At 40.4% G+C, this 14,454-nt stretch overlaps 1 protein-coding gene across 1 annotated transcript in view; it reads left to right on the forward strand.

The window, feature by feature from the left end:
- Positions 1-14,454, forward strand: part of CDH20 (cadherin 20) — a 219,326-nt gene that overhangs the window by 164,506 nt on the left and 40,366 nt on the right. Inside the window, exons 3-6 of the mRNA XM_002757253.6 lie at positions 1,707-2,001; positions 2,865-2,984; positions 5,358-5,525; positions 9,768-9,955. Coding sequence (XP_002757299.1) covers positions 1,707-2,001; positions 2,865-2,984; positions 5,358-5,525; positions 9,768-9,955 — 771 coding nt within the window. The remainder of the gene's footprint in view (positions 1-1,706; positions 2,002-2,864; positions 2,985-5,357; positions 5,526-9,767; positions 9,956-14,454) is intronic.

Consider the following 14,454-nt stretch of genomic DNA (forward strand, 5'->3'; position numbering starts at 1 on the left):
ATTCTGCAGCTTTTGCCACGAGACTGGGCATAACAAAAAAGCCAGCAGGTTGTTTTAGCCTGTCTGCCACCCTCCTGGAGGTCTGCAGGGAGCAGAGAAGAAGTGAATGTGCTCATACCCTTTTCTCTATGCACATGTATCATGGTGGGCCCCATTGATGGCTTTCCTATGATGGGAAAAGCACTGTGCTGGGTGCCTCACGTGCGTTAATCTCTAATAAACCTAGAATAAGTATTAGTGTTATCCTCACATTTATAACGTAAGGAAATTAATAGTTATAAATTAACTCCTCAAGAACCCTCAATTTGTAGCTGGCCTAGACAGTGTTCAGGCCAGATACATTGGTCTCCCTGCTCCAAGCCTAATACTGGCTGTCTTATGAACTAATCTCATGTACTTCATCCTGAACTATGCAAAGAGCTAATACTCCCGGCAACAACAGAGTGGCTGACTAAATTTAACTGTTTTGTTTCCACCTTTAGAAAGAGACCATTACCTACAGAGTTGCCCAAAATTCCAGGATTCTTGCCACCCATACAAACTATCTGCAATTAATTAGATATTATAGATGCAGAAATACATTTATAGGCCTGAGATTTTAAAAATATATTTGCTACTGTACTTCTTTTGAGAGTTATTAAAAGTATCCTTGCTGGGCACGGTGGCTCACACCTATAATCCCAGCACTTTGGGAGGCCGAGGTGGGTAGATCACCTGAGGTCAGGAGTTCAAGATCAGCCTAACCAACATGGCAAAACCGCCTCACTACTAAATAGAAAAATTAGCCAGGCATGGTGGCAAATGGCTGTAATCCCGGCTACTTGGGAGGCTGAGGCAGGAGAATCACTTGAATCCAAAAGGTGGAGGTTGCAATGAGCCAAAATCATGCCATTGTACTCCAGCCTGGGTGACAGAACGAGACTCCATGTCTAAAAAAAAAAAAGTATTCTGAAAGGGAATATAGCTGCACGGTCAGATAAAAGCATGTTCCTAACTCAACCATACACATTTAGGTTTAAGTAACTCAGTTATGAACCCAAGAACCAGTCCCATCTAAAGCAGAGACACACTGATGGAAAGCATCATAACCAGCAGTTAAATTCCATTTGACACGTGAAACACAAGCCTAGTTCTACTGAATGAAACTGCAGAACTAGGATCACAGAATGGGAGGAAGAATCCATGGAGGTCATTCACTTTTCCCACTGCAGTGCCCTTAACCCTTTAATAGACAGCTTCTATCAGCTTATCAGCCAACCTGAGTTGTCATAAAAACGTTTGATACTACAAAAATTACAGGAATTCCTTCATTTTAACATGTTTAGGCTTATCCATTTTATTTTTATTTTTTCTTAAATGGAAAGGCAGGATTCCTCCTTATTAAACTTGTTCTTATTCCAGCATTGGGGATCTACATTTTCCAGAGTTCCTGTTTTCTATACTTCTCAGGGAGAATTTTTTTTTTAAATAATAAGTTCAGGATGCAGAATGTGACATGGAAAACTTGGCTTATTCATCAATCTATATCCACTCCTTGATACAATCGTGTTCAATGCATACTAGTTCTTTGTAGACAAACTTATTAAACATTTGAGTTTTAAAATCTCATGTAAAGGGAGGTTATAAGTTTGTAACAAACTGAAAATCAATGTATTTCTGACACCTGTTGACAATGATGATGAGAATTAGGTGCTTTCCTCCCGCAGCTTCATTCAGATATGGACAGGGGAGACGGATCCATCAAATACATCCTCTCGGGAGAAGGTGCTGGCATCGTGTTTACCATCGATGACACCACTGGAGACATCCACGCCATTCAGAGGCTCGATCGAGAAGAAAGAGCCCAGTATACTTTAAGGGCTCAAGCCCTAGACAGGCGCACAGGCAGGCCCATGGAGCCAGAGTCCGAGTTCATCATCAAAATTCAAGACATCAATGACAATGAGCCCAAGTTCCTGGACGGACCTTATGTCGCCACTGTGCCAGAAATGTCCCCAGTGGGTAAGGTGGTGACTCGCTGATTTTCACAAACAGCACCTCCTATACACACACACACATACACACACACAAGCACACAGAAGCACACTCACATACACACATATGCACACATATATTCAGAACAGGAGAGCATGAGAGGAACAGCTTACGAATTGTAAAGCAACCAAGGTCAGGTGCAGTGCTCACGCCTGTAATCCTAGCACTTTGGGAGGCCGAGGTGGGCAGATCATGAGGTCAGGAGATCAAGACTAACCTGGCCAACATGGTGAAACCCTGTTTCTATTAAAAATACAAAAATTAGCTGGGCGTGGTTGTGCGTGCCTGTAATCCCATCTACTTGGGAGGCGAAGGCAGGAGAATCACTTGAACCAGGGAATCGGAGGTTGCAGTGAGCTGAGACCGCACCTCTGTACTCTGGCCTGGTGACAGAGTGAGACTGCGTTTCAAAAAAACAAACAAAAAAAGCAACCAAAAATGATGACCAAGCTCTTTGGCAGGCAGGAAGCTACTTAAACCTTGGAATCAGCCAGAGAAAATAATAATAATAAGCCTATTATTGTTTTTTGTTCTGATTCTTTAAAAACAATATTGCTAGACAGAGAAATCAGTAAATGGTTGGATAATATTTGATTCATAAGGGAGAAATGTTTTGTTATTATCAAAGGCTATGTTCTTACCGGTCATTCCGAATTTAAAACACAACTCTCATCTCCGCCAAACAGGTATAAGAGTTATAGAAGCTTGACCTAGAAATGGGACTCTCCCAATGAACCACATACATTTGCAAATGCTTCAAGATGTACCAGGATTGCATCCAGCCTTTAGCTATTAGACTGGAACAGGTTTCTACCTCTTCTCTTCCCCAGGTACCTCTGTCATCCAGGTGACAGCCACGGATGCAGATGACCCGACCTACGGCAACAGTGCCCGGGTGGTGTACAGCATTCTCCAGGGCCAGCCATATTTTTCTGTGGACTCTAAAACAGGTATCTGATGCAAGGGTCCAGTCAGATGTGTTTATTCCCTGACAATTTATGACTGCTGCTATGACAGACCCAACTCTCCTTTTCAAGTACTCGCCAGGGAGCATATTAACCAGAGAAGATTGTTATAAGCTCTAGGATTAAGTGAGTAAACTAGCACTGCCCTGATGGATAAGAGCAGTGCTATGCATAGACAGTGGGTAGTGTCTGACTGGAGAGGAAGAAGGCCCCTCTGCGCACACACAAAAAACGGCTCCCCACTAGCCTTCAAAAACATCCTATGGTTATATTTATTCCCAGGGACTATGGCGTTTTATAACCCCATGAAGACCCAAGAGGATTGACACATTCACCTGGGTCATTAGAGAACTAGAAGCATTGATTGTAAAACTGGAAAGAGCAATGGGGGAATCATCCGGTCCATCACCATTTTCTTAACAGATAAAGAAATTGGGAAACTAAGAGCTAATAAAGCTCATCTAGTGTAGAGAGGTCTCTTGACATGTGATCTGATGTTCTTTCTATTGAACCAACTACTCTGCACTCAGCAGACATCTAGTCCAAAATGAACGGTTGCCAGGGCAGACAGGTTTTGATGACAGAGGAAACACGACGTGAGATTTTTGTCCCCAAAAGGCAGGTCCCGATTGGAAAGCTCTAATGAGGAAGTCATCAGAGAGAACTGAATGGGTGAGAAACAATGTGGCAGAAAATGACAAACAGAAGTTTGGTGTTTTGTTTGCTTATTTATTTCTGTCTTGCCCAAGAGCTTTGACTACAGAATTTATGTTTGGATCTATGAAAGATTTCATTTAATATGTTTGAGTTGGGCTTCCCAATAATCTTGAAAACTAGCAAAAGATATAGAAGTATTATTACTTCCATTTTATGTGAGGGTAAACATAGAACCTAGGAGTAATTAACAAGGAACTCGAGTAAAGAAACTTGCAGCCACAGGATAAAGTTAATGGTGAGCACTCTAAGTCACCTCTTTATTTGAAAAAGAAAAAATACATTTCTGTTACTAGCAACCTGATAGAATGTTTTTCCCTGAAGTCCTCAGGGGAACCAGACATTCAGAAAATTGTATCATAAAAGTAGTAAGTAAGGGAGTTTAAATTAGGAGGAGGAGAGAAAAAAGATTGCAGCTAGGGACTTCTATAAAACAGTAACTTTAACAATTCTACTAAGGGCAAGGGGGAGAATGAAAAGATGAAGGGGTGCCCACAGGGAGGAAGAATACAGGGAGGAAGAGGGTAATGTGTCCTTTATATCCTAAGAAGAGTCTTACATTATTTTGACAGCTCCCGGGGGCATCTGTAGTGTTAAGGTCAAAAATACACGAACAGATAGTTATTACTGTGCTCATGGGGGCCTTTTAAAAAAGAAAATGCTGCATATATCATCACTTGAGAGTGTTATTACTATAATGCAGTATATACATTATAGGGGTAAACTGGGGACAGATTATTATTCCCAATCTTTTCCATTTTCATGCAAAAGGTCTATCTAGCCAAGAGTCATGTTGTAAATCTGTAGTAAATAAGCCTTTAATCATTACCTAGAGTATACATTCAACTTTTTTAAGTTGAAGGGTTTAAAGGGAGATAAAAAATTACCGTACAGCCTTGGCAGGATCACAACACATTTCAGCGGATTGTGGTTTAGGCCCCTCTTCTTAAATGAAATCGTATCTGCTGCTTGCTGTCTGGGGAAGTTCATCTCTTATGCATGGTAAAAATAAACAGCTCACAGAGCATCTTTCATGTCCCAGCTCACAGAATTCAGTAAAGCACAGAGATAAACAGAAGACTATCACAAAACAGAATGAATATGTAGCAACAGGAAAATCCAGTCAGAATTCCAACCCTGTTTACAGGTTGTAAGTAGGAGGGAAGAGAAAGCAGGAATGAGTTACCTAAAGAAGAGCCATTCACACTACAAGGGCTCTAGGGGCTGAGGAACTGAGGGAGAATTATCTAAATTCACAGATTTGTAGACATATGAGGCTTTGTTTTCTGGACCCAAAGCCCGCAGTTTTCTTTGACGAAACAACGTTGTCTGAAACTGCCTTGGACTTCAATTTCCCAGATCTGTAAGAGAAACATTGCTGCCATCTCCTGTTCACTTTAGGTAATGTTGCCAGGGGAAACCAGCCCTCTGAGCTCTTCCCGCTAGAATAAAACAGTTTTCATTCATCACTGGTTTCAGTACAGCCCGTTTTTGAAGCTGAGATTTTTGCCTCAAATTTAAAAGCACGGGTGACTTGCATCTCACTTCTAGGCATTAGGCACCAGGGAGATACCTAGAAGCCAATCTTTAAAAAATGGGACCTGTGGTTTTGTTTTTAAAAACAAAGTTGTTTCTATCCTGCAGGTGTAATTAGGACAGCGCTCATGAACATGGACAGAGAAGCCAAAGAATACTACGAAGTGATTATCCAAGCCAAGGACATGGGAGGGCAGCTTGGTGGATTAGCTGGGACCACAACAGTCAACATCACGCTCTCGGACGTCAATGATAACCCACCCCGCTTTCCGCAGAGTGAGTACCTAACCCAAGAGAGCACAGACCTGCCACCTAGAGGGACGCACCTGTTACAGTGGTACAGGAGAAAGGCCAGTTTGGGTTTCCTCGTTAAATTCAATTATTCATGGATTCCTTTCTTACATTTATCATGCAATTCTCGCATAACTAGTTCCCTTCAGGGCCCCAGCTTCCCATAGTACTAAACCAGGGTTTCTCAAACTTTTTTTCCATCTCCCTGTGGAATCTTTTTAGACTTTCTTTCCTGATTGCCATGCCCACCCACCCTACGTAAAATTCAATACTAAGGAATAAGGTTTGTTGAGTAGAGTTGACCTTTAGTGGGTCACAAACTTATAATGGCTACGATTTTTTTCATCACACCCTCTCAAACCTATCTTTTCCCTGGGAGGGGGCAATATTTCTCCATTGAGAAGGCATGCACTGATAGCCACTGCTGTAGATGAACACACCCACCCATGTGACGATCTTCACCAGTCCAGTAGGTACCAAACACTTGCTTTGTGAGAGCACTGGGCATGGGGGGCACAAGACACTTGGAATCCAGTCCCTGCCCCTGTGAAGCTTCAAATCCACTTGGGAGGACACATTTTACACACAGGAAAAATTAACCCATAGTAGAACTTGGTGCCGCTTGAATAGTGCAAAACTGAGATGAATGCATAAACTGAGTTAAATAAAGCCTCCACAGAAGGATGAGATTTCAACAGAGGGTTTCAGAATATAACAGGTTTATTCTCAAACAAAAATAGATTAAAAAAATTAAAAACGACAACAACAATAGTAAAAACAGGTTTATATAGACAGGAAAAAATTCCAGAAGGGGAAGTCATTCATTCATTCTTTCAAAAAATATTTATTTCAGGCACTAGTCTATGAATGTACAAAGCTGTGTACAAACAAAACAAAGTCTCTACTCTCTTAGAGCTCATTTCAGTAAAAACCTGCATGGAGGGAAAAAAATCCTGCCTGGAAATAAGTTTTCAGTTTCATTTTATATTCAAAGACTCCTAAAATTAAAACCTACTCTTTATAATGTGTTGTATCTCTAGTGGAAGCCATAGAAAAGTTTTTGAGCAAGAGGGAGACATAAAGAAAGGCTGACTTGGTAGCCATGCAGAGGAGGGGTTGGCAAGGGCAGAGACTAGGAGCAGGGGAGTCAAGAGTCAGTTAGGAGGTGTTTAGAGTGGCCCAGACTTGAACTGCTGAGGACTTAAGGAAGCAGCAGGAGGAGTGGAATGGTACAAATAAGAAAACATGGGCTTCTGCCTCTTAATTTCCTGGCTGAGGGAAAACCATGGCAGAAGGTGGAGTCAAAGATGACAATGATGTTTTCACTCTGGATGTCAGGGAGAAGGATTGTACTACTAATAAAAACAGAGGATGCATAATGGAACTAGTGGCAGCGAAGGAGGGAGACAGATTCAGATTTGAATATGAAGTGACAGCAGGACAATCAGGTTGAACATCCTTAAGGAAAGCGGAAATATAGAGCTATGACCATGGAACAGAGCCCAGGAATGGAGGCGTGAATTTGAGAAGCAGATGCCTGAAGGGAGCAGCGGGAGAAATGAGAGCAGGAAGTGCAATTGCAGGTGAAAGACTTAGCTGGGGAAATGGGGCTTTAAAAATAATAACTAAACTAAAAGGAGAGAGTCAAGCCAGACTAGCCAGAATGTCAGATGAATAGTTGCATTTTGAATCAGCCAGAACAAGTGAACCTTCCATTGTATCTATGTAAACACAGAAAGAGCTCAAATATTGACATACAAATCGAATACACAAAGTCCTCATGAGCGTTCATGATGGAAAAGGCAGGATAACAGATAAGCATTTCACAAAGCGTGCAAGTAGGTAAGTTCCTAAGTTGCTTGGTTTGACAGTGCAGAACATGAGAGCATCACGGAACAGTTTGTGAAATGCCACGTGGTTGGGCTTTGTGTTGCTTTGGTAATCGTGTGGGTTCCATCTTCATTACTTCATGAAGGGCTCACATCACTCACACTATAGACTGTAAGTTCTTGAACACTCTTGAACTATTTTGCTTTTACAGTTGACACTAGACAGGTGTCTCTGATGAAGGCAGAAGGGACAGAAGAACCAGGTTATTACATAGCTCAGGTTATTAATAGCTGAAAGGTAGATGGGTCTGGACATATTGTCAGGAGTCATGAGTCATGTTACCCCAAGCATAACAGCTTCACAATAGCAGAACACAACACAAGGGTTACTGGGGTTTCAGTCTTGCCTCCCAAACCAATCTTTTTTTTTTTTGAGACAGTGTCTTGCTCTAGGCTGGACTGCAATGGTGCAATCACAGCTCACTGTAGCCTCAACCCCCAGGCTCAACTACAGCTGGAAATGCAGGTCCACTCCACCATGCCCTAATTTTTGTATTTTTTGTAGAGACAGAGTTTTGTCATGTTGTCCAGGCTGGTCTTGAACTCCTAAACTCAAGTCATCCACCTTCCTCAGGCTCTCAAAATGCCGGTATTATAGGCATGAACCACCACACCCAGCCCCAAACCAACATCCTAACACCATTCTAAAGCATACATTTTAAGTTGTCACTTTTTCAAAATATAGTTTTAGTGGTGACTCTAGGATAGAGTGAAAGTATGGATTATGTTTCATGGAAGACAAAATAGAAATGTAAAAAAAATTAAATCTCTGTCTCTATGCATTCTACACACATTATCTCTGCTTCTTCCTTTCTGAACTTTTAAAACTTTGCATTCTCTCTTCATTAAATTGTTCCCCATCTATTTGCTAAAATTAAGTTTAGATGACCTTGACATTCGGTAAACTTATCTTGGATATACTCTTCTGCCTAATTAATCCTCTAATTCCTCATTGTAGGAATTCCATTTTGCTTTTTTTTTTTTTTACAAATATTACTATAACTGAATACAGAATGCCAACAAAATGACACATCTAATATTTTACATTGAACAAGCTCAGTCACCTTTAATGGAACCAAATGTAATAAAACATCAACATCTCAAGCTTTCTATTTATAGCATAATGTATCGTGTGCAGAAATTGTATGTCTATGTTTAAACATATAGCATAGCTTTCCTAGGATGAGGAAAATTGTTGACAGATGCTTGTTTTTCCAAAAAGTTCTGCAACAGCAAAGTGTAATCCATCAACAACTTTGGAATAAATGGAAAGAGATGATGAAATCCAATCACCTGCCAGCTTAGTACAAATGTGAAAGAAAAAGCATAATTTCTTCTCCTGTGCAAGGCAAGGTGCTGGCTGGGTGCTGTCAGCCTCCATGAATCTTTTTGAAACTCGAGCCCTCACATTCCAATCTTCCCCATTGCTTACAAAGCGTATTAGAATAAAAGGGAATATGTACATACTGAAAACGTGATTGTGTGATTTTTCTTTGTTATTTAGTCACATTATGATTGACAAAATAACAAAGAACGTCAAAAAGTTGATCCCCAGAAAAGGTAAGTTGGTAAAAATACAACTTCATGGAAGTGGAAGTGACTAAATTTAATTGTGAGTTCAAGATACCATGTCTAAAAGGATATTGCAAACTCTGAGCTTCTTACACATGTGAGAACGGTTTTGGTATTTTATTCTGGAACAAGAAAACAGGAAGTATGAAGGGTCTGTCCACAGAGAGGCAGCCCGAGGCAGTCTTGGGTGCAAGGACACACTGAGTGGCAGCACATGGAGCTGCTGGAGTTTGCTCTCCACGGCTGCTCCCCCTTTATAGATCACTGGTCTCCACGACCTCTGAGCAGGTGGTCGTAGAGATGGGCACTCAGCACATGGGCCAGACCATGAAAGAAAAGGTGAACATTTGAAGCATAAACAGAATAAATATGCACTTTGTGACCACAGTGTTTATTCTGTCGTTCTCATAAGGAACTGCAATTTGAGGAAATACTTCAGTTCACTAGGAAGTACTAAAAGATTTGAATGCAAGATACTTCCTAACACTCAAGCTACAGTCCGTAGGACTAAGTCCTTTTGCTTTCACCATGTTCTACTCAAACTCGTTTGACTCCTCCTTATTGAACATCCAGGACAGGCCATGACCAGTACGAGTGTTTGCTCAGCCTTTCTGGACCTCAGTTTTTATCTGTAAAGACTCAAGTTTTACTTTCAGAACCCAGAAAAACGATACTTTGCACAGCATGCCTGATAAGGTATGATAATATGAGGTATTTTTTATAGTGACGGATCATCAAGAATGCATGTCCTGGCTTTTCTTCGTAGAACATTACCAGATGAGTGTGTTGGAATCAGCTCCAATTAGCTCCACTGTGGGGAGAGTGTTTGCCAAGGACTTGGATGAAGGCATCAATGCAGAGATGAAATACACTATTGTGGATGGAGACGGTGCAGATGCCTTTGACATCAGCACAGATCCCAATTTCCAAGTTGGTATCATAACGGTGAAGAAGGTAATCCAACTCCTTTTTCTAAACCATTTTCATGGGTGCTTTGAATGTATATGAAATGCTAGTAAGGACTTCTGTATTATTGATATGCATTGCCCCAATCCTCTGATAAGAGCACTTTCCTATTATTAAGACACACACACACACACACACACACACACACACACACAGAGAGAGAAAACCTCTTGATCCTTGCACTTATATGCAAACACCGGCTATGCCATCATTTTACTGAAAAGATACCAGGTCATGATAAAAAATATATATTTCTAAATACATTCCTTCTACCCAGCCACTTAAAAAAAAACTGTTGCAGCAGCTGGGCGCAGTGGCTCACACCTGTAATTTCAGCACTTTGGGAGGCCGAAGTGAGCAAATCACCTGAGGTTGGGAGTGATCGAGACCAGCCTGACCAACATGGAGAAAGCCCGTCTCTACTAACAATACAAAAAATTAGCTGGGCATGGTGGTGCGTGCCTGTAATCCCAGCTCCTTGGGAGGCTGAGGCAGGAGAATCATTGAACCCAGGAGGCAGAGGTTGTGGTGAGCCAAGATCACTCCATCGCCCTCCAGCCTGGGCAATGACAGCAAAACTCCATTTCAGAAAAAAAAAAAAAAAAAACTTGTAGCTTAATTCGCTAATGATGTTAATGACTTGACCAATATTTGCACTTGAATAACACATGCATTATAGCATACCATACATAACAATAAAGCAAGCCATAATATTATTAATGAATCAATAAATGACATGCAGGGAATTTATAATTGCTTCTCAAAGATTCATAAATTCTAATTAAACTTGAAAAAGCTTTATCAAATATAGCTGCTGAATGACTGTTATTCCTTGAAATTCCTTTGTTTTATGATAAGTTACCAAGATAAGCTATCCATTCTTTCTGTGACATAAAGCCCATATGGATATACCTAGCTAGATGATAAAACTTTTTACAAATTGAAGTTTTAACTCCCTAGTAAATATATATCTAATGAAATACATTAATTTTAAAATTCATTGATTTAATCTTCCTTCACTATTTTGAATACATTTTAAACCCCAATATATTTTAAATGATTTATTCAACAAATATTCATTGATTGCCAGCTATGTGCCAGATATTGTCATAGGCATGTAGTGTAGAGTAAATAAACAACCAAGAATCTCTGACCTCATGGAGTTTACATTCTAGCAAGGGAAGAAGACAATCAAAACGGCAAGTCACTAAAGTAGTTTATTAGAAGGTGATACTTGATATGGGGTGAATGGCAGAATAGAACAAAGTAAGTGAGGCTAGGAAAGCTAAGATCATTTCAAATTTAAATTGGGTGGTTGACCAAATGTCCATGAGTCAAAGAGTGGATAAAGAAACTGTGGTATAAATATATATACACACACACAATGGAATACTACACAGTTATAAAAAGCAATGGACTAACAGCATTTCCAGTGACCTGGATGGAAAACCAAACATTGTATGTTCTCACTGATATGTGGGAGCTAAGCTGTGAGGATGCGAAGACATAAGAATGATATAGTGGACTTAGGGGACTTGGAGGGAAGGGTAGGATGGGGGGCGAGGGATAAAAGACTGCAAATATGGTGCAGTGCATACTGCTTGGATGACGGATGCACCCAAATCTCAAATCGGCACTAAAGAATTTACTCATGTAACCAAATACCACCTGTACCCAAATAACTTATGGAAAAATAAAATAAAATAAATTGGTGGTTGGAACTGGCATCACAGAGAAGTGGCATTTATGCAAAGACTTACAGTGAGCTGAGTCATACCACTGAGTGGAGCAGGTTGACGGTGTGGGAGGTGCCTTATAAATGACTCTTGGTGAAAAGTGTACATGGCAGTCCCAAGAGGATGGGCATGGAACTACTGAGGAAAGTGTTCCAAGCAGAAGGACAGCCAAAGCAAAGGCTTTGAGGTGGGTCCATGCCTGTTATCTTTCAAGAACAGCAAGGACAGTGTCATAAGGCTGAGTGTGGGGTGACTCTTAGGAGATGAGGTCTGAAAAGTAGCAAAGGAGCCAGATCATGTAGGACCATATAGGCTGACTGTAAGGACTTTGGTTTTTACTCTAAGTAAAGTGGGGAATGACTGAAGGATTTTTAACAGGTGGATGACATGGCTGAGTTTTCATTATAAAATACTCAGTAGGCTGTGTTGAGGTGGGGGGAGTTTAAGAAGAGAAGAGTGGAAACACGAAAACCAGCTGAGAAGCTATTGCAGTAATCCAGGTAAGAGATGATGAGGGTTTCCCCTAAGTAGTGGGAATGAAGGTAATAAGAAGTGGTTAGAATCTTTACATATTTTCAAAGTAGAGCCAACAGGATTTCCTAAAAATGTGGATGAAGAAAGAGAATGGTGAACCGAACAAGAAGAACAAAGCTGTCATTAACTGAGACAGGGAAGTCTGCAAGTACAGCAGGTGGCAGGGGTGACAAGTACTGGAATTCAGTTCTGGGCATGTGACATTTGCAGAGTCTATTAGACACCAAGTAGAGACATGTCGCGGCTATTTGGTGTCTAATAGACATAAGACACAGTTTTAAGAGTGAGGAGTTTGGAGAAGGATCCTGGGCTGAAAATATGAATCTGGGAGTCATAAGCATATACATGGTACTTAAAGCAAATACAACAAATGAGATTCCAAGGGACTGAGAATAGACAGAACGAGGACAGTGAAACAAGCCCTGAGGCACCCCAACATGAAGAAGTCAGGGGAAACATAAGGACAGGAAAAGAGACTGAGGAGAGACCAGGGTGGGCAGGAGGAAAATCGAGGAAGTGCAGTGTCCTGAAGGCATGAAGAATGTGCTTCCAAGGGAAGGAGTGATCACCTGTGACAAAGGCTGCTACAGGTCCAATAAGAACATCAGGAATTAACCACAGGCTTTAGGAACATGGAGGTCACTGACATCCTTGACAAAAGCAACAGTCATAACATTAAAATGTAACACGAGTTAATAAGTGTGTATAATAACTTTCTTCTATGCTATTTGATAGAACTGAATTAACACTGCTTTAGAAGGGAATAAAGGATGAGTTCATATGCTTGTTCTGTATTTATTTAAGATGCAGTCAATCACGGCAAAAAAAAAAACCAGAATCACAGCAAAGGATCCTGAATTCCACAAACCAGAAGACTTTCTATCCTGTACACAGTGACTTTGAAACAGTGCAAAATGCTGAGATTAACTTGTAAATTATCAAATAAATCTAGATGTAATTAAAATACTAGAATTTCTTACACTATTCTCATTCTTTGAGAATTAATATCACATGCTACAATTATAACAGGTGATTAAAATAACAATACTAATTTGGTATATATCATAGGGTCCCCTACTATGTGGTATGCCTCAAGTAAACAATAAAACATTGCTAACTATGACTGGTAACTGTAAATAAGGCAAATGCTCCAATTTCTGAATTACTGGAGTTTTGATTGTTTGTGACAGTCTCACTCTGTTCCCCATGCTGGAGTGCAGTGGCACAATCATGGCTCACTGCAGCATTGACCTTATAGGCTCAAGCAATCCTTCACCTCACCCTCCTGAGTAGTGGGACTACAGGCATGTGCCACCACAGCCGACTAATTTTTTTTGTTGTTTGTTTGAGACAGGGTCTCACTCTGTCACCCAAGCTGGAGTGCAGTGGCATGCTTATGGCTCACTGCAGCCTGTAGTCCCAGTTACTCAGAAGATGAGGTGGAAGGATTGCTTGAGCCCACAGGTCGAGGCTACAGTGAGCCATGATCATATCATAGTCAACTAATTTTTTTTTTTTTTTTGTAGATACAAGGTCTCCCTATGTTTTCAGGCTGGTCTCAAACTCCTGAGCTCAAGTGATACTCCTGCTTTAGCCTCACAAAGGTCTGAAATGACAGGCATCAGCCACTGTAACCAGTTTTATTGTTTCTTTAGTACAAAAACTCTATTCAAACAATTAAGCAATCACAAAAAAAAAAACTTTTGGGATTCTCAATATTTAAATGTATCTATGTCTTAAAATAATGTATAATTCTAAATAATAAAATAATATTAATTTATGTTGTATTATCACAATATAGTTTAGATTCTATTACAAGCAACTTGCTTTAAAAAGTCTATAACCCATAACAACTCTGTCTCTGAAGGAAATCTCAAAATGTGTTTTCTCCAGCTTCCTTACCTGCAGAAAAGATGAAGCCTCTTAAGACGGAGAACTGTTTTTCACTGTCATTACTAAAACAATATCCATGTTTAATCAAAACATATATCAATTTTGCCAAGGTCACTTTGATTTCTCTTCTGAACTTACGAGTTGCCAGAAAATGGAATTAAGAAAGAGGTCAATAAGTTGGATAGACAGATGGACAAATCACATATAATAAATACTTTAGAGGTCACTGACTGCTCTCAAGTCTATGCCTTTAGAACAACCCTCACTCAGATGTCTGTTCCACGCCCATCTTCCCACTTTGTCATTAATAATGTCATATAAATT

The sequence above is a fragment of the Callithrix jacchus genome, chromosome 13 (genome assembly GCF_049354715.1).
Source record: "Callithrix jacchus isolate 240 chromosome 13, calJac240_pri, whole genome shotgun sequence".
Classification (NCBI taxonomy): Eukaryota; Metazoa; Chordata; class Mammalia; order Primates; family Cebidae; genus Callithrix; species Callithrix jacchus.